Raw genomic sequence first — 12,679 nt, 5'->3', positions numbered from 1 at the left:
ACTTTCACTTTTTCCTCCTGTTCTCTAAATGTGAACACCTTATGCACTTTAATATGTAACCATGAGATATTTGTTAAGACCACGTGCATGCCAGGTGTCTGAATGTGTTTGAAATTTGACTTTCCTCTAATAACAGTTCTAGAGATACCAAAGACTTAGATTATATTTCTGCCTTTTGTCTCTTTAAAAAATACCTTCTAGGATAGAGCAGTATCTACTGTGAGAATCCTAGAAAGACATACCAATCATCTCTGTCCCCTGAGTCCTAGGATATCACCTACCACCCTTGTCCAATGTCCCTTTAGTCAGTAATTAAGGTAGGGAACATACTCCATAGTATCACATGAACCAAAATAAATGAAGGTTTCATTCTATTCAGCCTATATCAAGGTGCAATGGATCTATAGGAAAAAAACACCAAGAGGATCAGACTGAAGGCAAAATCAAGAAGCTGACAGGAGAAGGTTTCGTGGTCTGTTCCCCACCACTGGACAAATCACCCTGAGTCTCTTACATTTCTGGGTGCATTGCAAGTAGAGGCACTGGTGGGCCATCTTCTGATTGTTCTTTTCGAGGATATTTGAATAGCAAATAGGTAGGCATGCTTCATGTCCAGAATAATAAAGATAATATCTCTTTGGAGCAAAAGGCAGCTACAATTACAACGCACTATAAAAGATTAAGGTTTTCTAAACCCAAGAGTTTCTCCCCTGTAGTACAACTTGGCCTCTCCACCAAGTCTTCACATGCTCCAAAAGCAAGGATTGGACTCAATTTTATCCTGAACGGAGCATCCTACAGTTTATCAGCCAGTAGGAGGCCACAGTGAAAGGACTATTACCCAAGAGCCGCCTGTTCGATAAAGGTCACTGGAGGACCCCAGTAACTACAAACAATACTTTCCTTCCAGAAGTACCATGTAGACCTTCAAGACTATATATGCTATGAAGCAGCCAGGTGTTAACTTGCTTGTCTAAAAATGCTGCCCTTCACCTCAGAGCTGATTCTAAGAGATGTTCAAGCGTCTAAGCAAACACAAGCGCTCAGTCCTCAGACAGCCATGAAGGCTCTGCAAACTGAGGCTACCATTGGTCCTGCAGAAAAAATTAACTATATCTGTGTACCCTGCAGGCATTTATCTCCATGATGGGAGCTGCCCAATTAGAAAAGGAGGTAAGATAGCTGTCCCTGATTTTAGTTGAAATTACCATTGATACTGCCCTGGCCCTGGAAAACAGCCGGCTTCAGCTCACTCACTAGGGCTGTTCTGGATAAAAGAATTGTCCTAGATTTCCTTCTTGCTGAACCAGGGGAAGTCTGTGCAATCACTAATACATCATTCTTTACCTGACTACCTCAGCCAAACTGGAAAGATCAATAGAAAAAATTAAGATTCTGTTGTTCTAAGTTAGACCCTGACGGTCTGGGGGATTTGTTCGGCTGATTCCATCTGGGACCTGGAAGGCCTGGCTGGGATCCATACTGCAGGTTAGCCTCAACCTGCTGCTTGGAGTCTGGCTGACCAACAGCTTTAATTAAATACTCTGAGAGAAACTGAACTGATTTCATCATCGCCTGCATCCATCAGAATAAGTACTGCCCGTGATGTAAGACTTGAATTTCCTATACTCGGGGTTTCTCTCCTGAAGCACAACCTGCTGCGACTGGAAACTGAGGCTGATACAAAACACTACTGTTGCTATGGGTAATGAAGTCCTTTGTTGCTGACCCAGGAATTCATGTCTTCTCACAGCACCCGTAAAACTATGACAGACTAACAAGTGATGTAAAAATCATGTTCTTGATACTTCCTCCCATGGGTCCAAAAGGACTGAGAGGAAGACACCATAGGAAAACATAGTATGCCGTCACCACAGGCCTGAGAACAAATGCACAGAAAAGCAAACATCCACCCAAAGAACGTTAGGATTTCCACTCTGATTCCTTTCCTGACAAAAATCTACCACAACTCAAACAGTTCCATGACCAACACCAAGGGTTTAGACAAACTCTTTAGAATCTACCTCATGTTTGATACTCTAGCAAAGGATGGCTTTAAAAAGAGAAGAGACAAGACACACATAGAAAAGAAAAATAAAAGGAAAGAAATGAAAATAACAGATAAATTCAACATGTGGTTGAAACTAGAGACTGGCTCACCCGTACTTCTTCGCACCCTCTTTTAGTAAGGATGACTGAGCCAACATGAGGAGTGACTGAGGCAAGGTTTGCTGCTGTGGCAGAAACACAGCCATGTGTCCTAGTGTGCCACATGCTAACCAGCGTAGAATGCTGGGCATGGAGTTTCCCTTAGAACATTCCCGGATGTGGTCTGGCACTTCTACATTAGTTCTGGCTAGTATCATCCACATGGAGTTCCCTAGGCCTGCCAAAAATTCTGTTAAGGTACCCAGTACATTTCCTGCTTCAATTACCCATAGTGGATTATGCTGTTTGACTCTGAAAGCCCTTCTTTCATATACTTGAGAAGAGTAGTATATATTTAAGTCTGATATTTATATTAGTACTTTCTTTCCTGAGATGGAAGACTCTCTAAGGCCTGAAAATAATTTTAGGTTATTTGCAACACTCACTTCTTTTTTTTTTTTAAAACTGTCTTACTATATCATATGAGCAGGAGGAATGAAAAGATGTTCAATTCTACCAGAAACATGGGCAGTCACATTATCTTCATTATTATTATTATCAGACTCAAAAAAGGTCTAACAATCCTCCTTGAAAAAGTACTTTGTTATATAGTACTTTGTTATATATAAAAGAACAATAAGAATTTTTAAAATTTTACTATCTTCCATTTCCTCCAATTTAAAAGCAAACAATAGGGTTCTCTTTTATTCAACAATAAACAAGTTTTATTTTTAATTTGGTCACTTGCTAATATCAGCCAGACTAGTACATTTCAATAAATACAAATTAAAAGGTAATGGTAAAATGGACACTTAGAGCAATAGCTTAATAGGAAAACTGATAACCAGTTAGCTCTAAAATATACTTTACTTACAGAAAATTCAGAAGCACTCAAAAAGAAGAGTTGCTTAATTTTTTTAAAGGAAAGAGAGAACAACCAGCAGTCCCAGGAAAGACAATCTACTTACTTCCCCACCACCCCTGAACTCCCTAAGTTAACTAGCTATCTGGAAAATAATACCTTTAACTCCTAACTTAAGCTTTCTACCTGCTAGTTTAGGTAGGTTTAGTAATGAGAAACCTTCCTTCAAGAGTAAAGACCCAGAATAAAAAGGTTGAGTAGGAAAATAAAAAATTTTTAAAAATTCTTTCCATCATTTATTCATAATCAAGAACATGGAAATTTTAATCTGAACTTATCAAAAAAATGAAAAAAAAATAATGCTAAAATGAACTTTCACTTTTCAATGAAAATTAAACTTTACAGTTAACAAACTTTACAACCCATATCAAGACATTTTAGTGTTTTGGAAAATAACTAAACATAAAAAAAAATGTAATTACTCACAACTAAGGCAATTAGTTTCAAAAGAGCAAATATAAGCAACCACCCATGTCTTGGTAAAATTTTTTAAAAACTGAGTCAAATGGTTGACTTCAACAACTATCTAAGGGAGATGTTGTTGGCTAGTCATGCCCCCAGTCCTTATTAAATACAGCAAACAAGGGGCGCCTGGGTGGCTCAGCAGGTTAAAGCCTCTGCCTTCAGCTCAGGTCATGATCCCAGGGTCCTGGGATCGAGCCCCGCATCGGGCTCTCTGCTCAGCAGGGAGCCTGCTTCCTCTTCTCCCTCTCTGCCTGCCCCTCTGCCTACTTGTGATCTCTGTCAATAAAAATAAATAAAATCTTTAAATAAATAAATAAATAAATAATAAATACGGCAAACAAGCAATCATTTAAATAAATAAATAAATAAATAAATAAAATCATCCCCACCAATATTCACAGGTAGCATTATCCATAAAAGGCAAAAAGAAACAACTCACATTTCCACCAACTGACAACTAACTGATAAACAATGTGGAATATCCATACAATAGCCTAATATTTGGAGGGGGAAAATGAAGTTGTGATACATATTTCAACAAGAACGAACACCAAAAATATTAAGTGAGAGCACCAGTCAGAAAAGACCCCATATTGTATGATTTTTATCAAAAGTCCAGAATATGAAAATTTATAGAGATAGTGGATTGGCAGTTGCCTAGAGCTAAAGGGAATGAGGGTATTACAAGGTGACAATGAAGGGATTGGGAGACGGGGTGAGGAGATTGTTTTAGGGGTAATGAGAATGTTCTTGATTATGGAGAAGATTGTACATCTCTAATTTTACAAATATATAGGACTGCCCACTTTTCATGGATAACTTTTATGATACGTGTATTTTATCTCAGTTAAACTGTTATAAAAGGAATAATTTCAAAATTACATCAAATCTTTAAATATGTTTTAATTTCAAGTCTTAGTGTCTTCTATAAACTAATAATCCATTCTCAATTTTTAACTGGCCATTCTCTTTCAGAGAATTTTATAGATATCTATTTTCCAAATGGTAGCACTTTCAATAAATTGAGAGTAATTAACCAACAGAAATGACTAAACATATCCAGGAACGTTTTTGATACACGTAGTTTGCCTTCAGGTTCATATGGTAATCAATGATAATCCTACAAGGTTAGACAAGTTTACCTCAATGTTTAGCCATTGCTAAACATGGCTACCTCAATAGTCAAAACAAATTTCATATGCATGTTACCAAAAATTTTAAGGTTGTAATTGCCATCTTTTAATTAATGAGTCAATCATGTTATTTGTCTAGATGAAACATGGCTTTGTTCTTAACAAGACATTCTTTACCCTTTTCCTCAAAGCTTTAAGATTGATCTATTTATTTGAGAAAGCAAGCGAGCACAAGGAGAGGGAAGAGGCAGATGGAGAGGGAGAAGCAGGCTCCCCACCAAGCAGGAAGCCCAACACAGGGCTTGATCCCAGGACCCTGGGATCACGACCCAAGCCAAAGGCGTAGACACCTAACCAACAGCCACCCAGGTGCCCCTCTTCAGAGCTTTAAAATATTAAGTGACAATAATACTGCTGCAAACAAATTGGGACCCCACTTTTACCAAGTCTTTTTAAACTTTTTATTCTGAAATAATTGTACATGCACAGAAAGTTGCAAAAAGAAAAAACTACAGGTAGGTCCTAGGTACTCTTCGCAAAATTCTGCCCCATGGGAACTTCTTGCATAATTATAATGTAACATTTAAACCAAGAAATTGAAATTGGTACAACCCACAAGAGCTTATTCAGATTTCAACAGCCTTACACTCATTTGTGTGTCCAAGTAAGGTTCTGTGCAAGGTCGCTGTATGTACAAATTTGCCACCATCACCACAATCAATATACACAACTGTTTCACCACACACAACTCTCTGCTGCCATTTACATATGGCCACACCCAATACTTTCCCTGACCCTATCCCAAACCTGTGGCGACCACTAAACTGTTCTCCATCTCTAAAACTTGGTTCTTTCAAGGCTACTATATAAATGGAACCATCTAGTGTGTAACCTCTCAGGACTGGCATTTTTCAAGAAAGGTAATTCCCTGGAGATTCATGTAAGTTGTTGGGTGCATCAATAGTTCATTCTTTTTCGATACTAAGTATTCTGCGCTATGGGTGTCCACAGTTTAACCATTCACCTGTTGAAGAACATCTGGATTGTTCCCAATTTGAGCCGATGACAAATAAAGCTGCTATAACAATATGGGGATGGGGATGTGTATGAACCTGCATTTCATTCATCTGGGTTATGTTCATGAGTGTAACTGCTGTGTTATAGTTATGTAACAATTTGACTATCAACACAGCTAATATTTCTGAAAAAGGAAGATCCCCTTCAATCTCCATTTTCCACTGACTTTGTTTTTAATTTAACAAAATTACTTTGTAAGGCTAGCATTTACTCAACATTTATGGCAAAAAAACTAAGCATTTTAAATAAATTAATCTATGTAATCCCCACATCCACAATGAGGTAGTGATCAATATTATCCTTCTCTTACAAGTGAGAGAACTGAAGCACAGAAGTGGTCTGGGGCATAATCCCGACCAAGTCACAGAGCCAGGATGCCAAGGGCTGGAGCTTAAATTCAAGCTGCGAGACTCGCAACTCTAGTCCTTGCATCACAAGACACCATACCTCCCACTCTAGGGACATGTGTGTTATTAGATCAAATAGTACACACTGGTAAGGGCACCTGGGTGGCTCAGTTGGTTAAGGGTCTGCTTTTGGCTCAGGTCATGATCCCAGGGTTCTGGGATGGAGACCCGCATGCAGCTCCCTGCTCCATACCCCCCCCACCATGCATCCCCAACCCATCCTCACTTCCTCTCACTCTCAAATAAAAAAATTAAATCTTTAAAAAGAAAAAAAAAGTATAGATTAGCATAAGAAGTATTTAGGCCATAATGTTTACATGTGATTATTACATTTCCTAAGTGAAATTTTAAGAATTGGACATGAACTCTAATATGTTCCACTCTAATATGCTCCATTAATATGAATCTGATAAACTGGTGCTATTTGTACAAATACTGTATGAGTAAAAGGTAACCTGGCTACCAAAGGAAAATTCAGACAAGGTAAGTGTTCAGCTTTTCTCTACAAAGTTTCTTCTTAGTTTGCTTTTCCTTGGACTTGTGGCAAATGGGAGCTCTGGAGCCAGATGAGACGAGAAGAGAAATGAGACCAATGGTGCATAAGCAAAAAGACTCTAGAGCACACATCAAAAAAACTGAAGGAGCGGGGTCCACATCAGAGTGGACAACACATCCCAGACTCCCATTCCTATGCTCTCTGACAAGCCCCGACTAGTCAGGTGGGGCTTTTTTCCAGAAGCTCCAGTAATGAGACTTATGCAACAGGGACCACACACTCAAATCTCCAGGCCTGCCTCCTGCCCAGAGAAAGCAGGGGTCTGTGCTAGCCAGTCAAAAAGACTGTCATCGGGAAGATCACCATCACAAATACCATCATTAGAAATGCCACAGTAAATTTATTCACTTGACTATCCTTAAGATTTTCAGCCTGTAAATCAAGTACCATTTTATTTTAAAATGCAACATGGAGATTTGGTTTTTCTATTCCTACCACACTGAGAAACAATATGAAGGTCAAGCTACCCAGAACTTTAAAATAAAATTTAAAAGTGTAATTTTTTAGGGACACCTGGGTGGCTCAATCAGTTGAGCGTCTGTCTTTGGCTCAGGCCATGAGCCCAAGGGAACAAGCCCAGGCACTAGGCTCCTGGCTCAGCAGGAAGCCAACTTCTCCCTCTTCTCACCTGTGCTCTCTCTTGCTTTCTCTCTTTCAAATAAATGAAATAAATAATCTTTGAAAAAAAAATAAAACAACTAACTTTTTTACTAATTAAGTGTGAAATAAATTTACTTTATAGCTATTAGTACATCTTTGTTTATTTGAATATTGCTACACATTAGAATCATCTGAGAATCTTTAAAAATCCCAAAAGCCAGGTCACGCCAATTAAATTCTAAAAATATTGGGAAGTGGGAGTCCGGTATCTATTATTTCCTTAAAGATACTCAGGTTATTAGCAATACTTGTAACAGTAATTACAGTAATAAAAAAACTTCTTTTTTAAAAAAAAGGAAAAATTAAATGAATATTAGTTATACAGCTTGGACAATATAATGGTTAAGTCTAAAAGTGACTGTGAGAACTTAAATATTTAAATATCTTTGAAAATCTCAGTGTAACTTGGTCTCATTATTATTTATGGAAAGTCTTAATTTTCCAACATAAAAACTAATAGATCAATGAAAAGCCATAATTCACTTAATTGCCCAAACTTAAAATTTGTAATAGTCAACTAATGAGACTAACCAAGAATAAACAATTTATGGACTATGATTATATGTTTTATAGAGATCTCTAGTAAGTCAGCTTCTAGGAAAGTAACCTAAGGAAATAATAATAGGTACACGCCAAGTTACATCTGTAAGATACATTATTAGAATTCTATACATTATTTGAAATATTATAAAATATTGGACAACGTGCAGGTTTTCATATTTGAATAAAAGCCAGTGAGCTAACGGTTACAAAACAGTACATAGGATTAGACATGAAACCTACTTGCAGTTGAACTGAATCATGTCGGAGTCCTTCCACAATAGGTGAAAATCTGTCAATTTTTCTTTCTTCTCCAGCTGATGTTAAAGCTTCTAAAACCTCTTCAAGGCTATCAGAAATTTTGAAATTAATTAAATTGCAAATAGCAAGTAATCCAAATGCCTAACTACAACTGCTTAATCTACTGAACTCCAGAATCACTACTCCTAAGCAAGAAGCAACATTTTAAAAGCTAAGTACATAGCATGTATCAAGTACTAGCTACATGTTTTTATTCATTTATTCCTAATAACCCTATGATGAGGGTTATTTATCAAACACTTATAAAGTGCTTTTTACACATCAGGCACTATTTAAACCAGTTTACAAATATTAACTCTTTTTAATGTATATAGTTCTATGAAGTAGGTTTTATTATCCCTTATTATAGATCAGGAAATGGGGGGGGGGGGGAGTTAAGCAATTTGTCTGAGGTCTCACATCTCCTAAATGGAGCAAGGATCTGAAATCAGACAGTCTGTGTGGTGAGCATGAATTCGGCACTCTTAATCCCTATCCCTCCTTTTGAGTATAAAGAAGTCTGGTAGCCAAAAATACATCGTAGTAAGGATTTATAGTCAACACGAGAAATACACTTGTTACTCCTTTAAAGACCAGTGTGTTAACACAACCTAGCGTACTGGCAAAACTCAGTTTGTAGACACAGACGTGGGCTGTTAACATTATCTTCATCATCTTGATAACCTATGAAGTCAAGAAATGATAAATACAAAATGGAGGAAGGAGGTAGTGAAAAAAAGAGGACGAAAAAGAGACGGTAAAGAAAGAGGAGGGAAAGCAGAGGGACAAGAAGGAAGGAAAAAGAAGGAAAAGAGAAGAACCGAGAAATAAGAGGGGAAAGAGGGAGGAGGAGGAGGATGGAAGAGGAGGAAAGGGAGCAGAAGGAGCAACCTGTGTGTTAGCGATAAGTAAACTCTTAGGGTTCTGTGATACAATTAATAGGGTACTCTGAAAATGGGAAAGGGAATGTGCTGAAGCTGTGCCTGGCTTCGTGTGCTGGGCTGCCGCTGGGGACCTCCTCATCCACGGAGGCGCGCTGTAGCTATGTGTGCAGACAGCTGGAGGGCGAGGCCAGAGTGGGGCCTGCAGACTCTCCGGTGAGGCCACACTGGACAGGGACAGCCCGACACTCCTCAGCACCCCCGCAGGTTCACCACAAGGACAAGTTTCAAATGTGGGCAGAAGGTTCGGCTTACAGGCCTTTGCCCAGCCTTCATGAAAGGGCTATTTCTCTCTGTTCTATTAGTTGTTCCATTTTCTACTGTCTTAATCCTTTCTGGTTTTTTTTTTTTAATATTTTATTTATTTATTTGACAGACAGAGATTACAAGTAGGCAGAGAGGCAGGCAGAGAGAGGAGGAAGCAGTCTCCCTGCTGAGCAGAGAGCCCAATGCGGGGCTCGATCCCAGGACCCTGGGATCATGACCTGAGCCGAAAGCAGAGACTTTAACCCACTGAGCCACCCAGGCGCCCCTCTGTTTTTGTTGCAAGTTTTTATTTAAATTCTAGATAGCTAACATATAGCATGATAGCAGTTTCAGGAGTAGAATTTATTGATTCATTGCTTACATGTAACACCTAGTGCTCATCACAAGTGCCTTTATCTTTAGTCTTTTTAAAAGGCATTTATAATAATTTTTAAATGCATCTTATAATAAGTACCTCAACCTTTAAAAAAAGTTTATTTTTATAATTATCCGTTAATATGTATGTAACAGTCTTTTAGTTACAACCTTAACATATGTGGATAATGTCTTTAAAGTTTAAAACTTCAGGATGTACTTTATGGTCAGACTATGTACCCTCAACCAGTGAAGTACTATTCTTTCATAGAACATTTCTCATATCTGTATTATAAATACATTTTCAAATAGTATGATGTTCGCTTTTATAAGGGAATATACATGAATTTTAAGAACTCTATCTGAAAAACAAAAATACGTAAGAAATAAGATATCCATTCATATGTATTTTTTTTTTTTTACGTCTTCACTGAGAATTTTTGTTTAGGGTTAGAAATCAGAACATTTTAAAATAAATATGACAAAATCAGTTTTTCATAGAAACATGTTAGCCTAGAACTACTATACTAAGAAATCATTATTACTCAAACATTTCTGTTCAGCCAATTATGAATCTAAATCGGTTGCTTAAGATGTATTCATTTATTAACAATAAATTCCAGTCTAGAATAACGAAAACACTAAGCAAATCAAATTATACTGTTACACAGTATTAGAGAAATGAGTTGAGAAGACTTACATGCTTTCCTCTCCTACAATGCATACCGCAGACAGGAGTTTCACCACATCTGTCATCATACTTGGGTGCTCGGGATCGATGGCTTTGGCTAATAGAGAAAGACTCCTCTCTTCACTCATAATTCTTTCCAAGCCATACTATAAACATTTTGGAAATAAGAAGCTAAATGTTAGCAGTTTATTGAAAAAAATAACAACACCTAAAGGAAACATCATTATTTAAAAAGTTGATAGGATAATATGTTTTTACATTTAGTAAAAGCCAGAAAATAAATATCATAAAAAATTTAAAAAGAATAAAAATTCATAAAAGTATTCATATCAAGAAGTAGGAGAGTCAAGCAAATATAAGTAACTTCTCAAAGGTGATTTGATAATGGTAGGACTGATATAACTATTAAGTAAGTAAGATAAATAACCCCCTGGAGAAAGGGAGAAGCAGTGAGGAAAATTGAGATTTCCCAAAACAAGCACACAAAATGAACAGTCTGTTTCTGAACCAGACCCTGAGGGCATGAGGAGCTTTCCTGGGAAGGCAGGTGGATAACGGATACACTATCACAAGTAAACACACACATCAACTCTATCCCACAGCAACAGAATGAGAACCACAGAGGCAATGTCAGGTTTCCAAGCCAAAAGTAAAATTTTAGTGAAATTAATCCAATATATCTAAAATACAATCATTTCAACACAGTCAATATAAAACATTCGTTGATTATTTTATTTCTTTTCTTTGCTACATATTCAAAATCCAGTGTCTATTTTCTATTTAGACCACATCTCCATTCAGACAAGTCACACTAGAAGTGCTCAACAGCCACATGTGGTAACCACGTAAGAACAGGGCAGACCTAAAGAGTAACACTGAGTTCCTAAGATGGGCCCAAGTTGAAAGATGATTTGGGCAGATACCATGTAGAAACTGCCATGAAGAGCATAAGTATTCTAATCAGAATATTTTATCATCAGAAAGACAATGCAGTTGTAAACACATTATATAAATGGGATGATGCCAGACAAGGATAAAGTTTGTTTGCTACTGCTAGGATGTCACATCCAATTAGAAGATAAGGAGTCATGTTAATGACTTCGTGTTTTGATTTAAGGATGTATACATCTCTTAGGGCCCACTTACAATCTATGGAAGATAAGTATCAAATAACAGAGGATAAATAGAAGCAATAAAGCGATACGATTTATCTTCCATGCCTCCCCGAGGATCTTTCTAAAGAGTGAGAAATTGGTTGATTAGAATTACTCCTGAGCACAAAAAAGAACCTTAATCCCAATAACAGACCTATGAACTATGGCTTAACTCAAAATTAACACAAGGTATAAGTATCAAAGTTAAATCTATAACAAGCTTAGACCCAAATGCTATGAGAACGAAATCTTATTTATAATTTTCCTATCTCCCTGATGCCATTTATATAAAGAAGCCATTAGTTAACTGTGCCAAAATATCCCATTTGCTTTAAACTGCTTTCTAAGGAACACAGGTATGAAGGAAGCAGCACCAGCACGGAGGCCAAGGGCCCCAAGAAATGCTTTCTGGAGAAACTTCCCCCTCTTATTGGTGATAGGGAAAAGTTTACAAACAGACAGCGAAACCAGCCAGGAAGTGATCACTTTTGTGATGCCCTGGGCTGTCTCATAACTGGAAACAAACAAAAAAAAAAAGCAGGCATGGGACCAAGAACCACAACATTCTTTAATAATCATTCCAGGGAATTGTCAGAAGCATAGAAAGTACCACTTAGATCCAATTCAAAGAGTCAATCAGTCAATGATTACCAAGAACCAAAGGGCTGGCTCTGTCCTAAGAAAACTGAGGATGACCGAGTAAAGCATTTCCCCCTTTATTTCCCACCCACCTGGACGTCCTTAACCAATGCCTGCACCTCTGGAATCAGAATCCTGTGGCTCCTCCAACCACTCAAGGCAAGGCACACCGATTTCCTCCAGGTGATACTCCCTACCTTCTCTGCAAAGCCCTCCACCCCTAAACCATTAATGTGGGGAGAGCAGAATATGAGCACTCTCAGATTTCATAGTTTTGATTAGCACCCCCTAAAGCCTGGAAGGTCCGTCATCAGCAGCATTCTGACTTTGCTAACATAAACGCACAAAGTGCTCATTTTAAGGCTGGAATGAGGCCAGGTTAGCACTACTGAGCACCTAGAACTACAGACAGAAATCCTGCCTAC

General features: G+C 37.8%; 1 protein-coding gene across 4 annotated transcripts in view; it reads right to left on the bottom strand.

Moving 5' to 3' along the window:
- Positions 1-12,679, bottom strand: part of DIAPH3 (diaphanous related formin 3) — a 501,032-nt gene that overhangs the window by 336,932 nt on the left and 151,421 nt on the right. For all 4 annotated transcript variants that reach the window (XM_032836998.1, XM_032836999.1, XM_032837000.1 and 1 more), the window contains 2 exons: positions 10,471-10,607; positions 8,152-8,257 (listed from right to left, as the gene is read on the bottom strand). In XM_032836998.1, coding sequence (XP_032692889.1) covers positions 8,152-8,257; positions 10,471-10,607 — 243 coding nt within the window. The remainder of the gene's footprint in view (positions 1-8,151; positions 8,258-10,470; positions 10,608-12,679) is intronic.

This window comes from Lontra canadensis, unplaced genomic scaffold (genome assembly GCF_010015895.1).
Source record: "Lontra canadensis isolate GAN:19392208 unplaced genomic scaffold, GSC_riverotter_1.0 scaffold95, whole genome shotgun sequence".
Taxonomy (NCBI): domain Eukaryota; kingdom Metazoa; phylum Chordata; class Mammalia; order Carnivora; family Mustelidae; genus Lontra; species Lontra canadensis.
The sequence above is the reverse complement of the archived record's forward strand: the minus strand, read 5'-3'. Positions and strand labels throughout refer to the sequence as shown.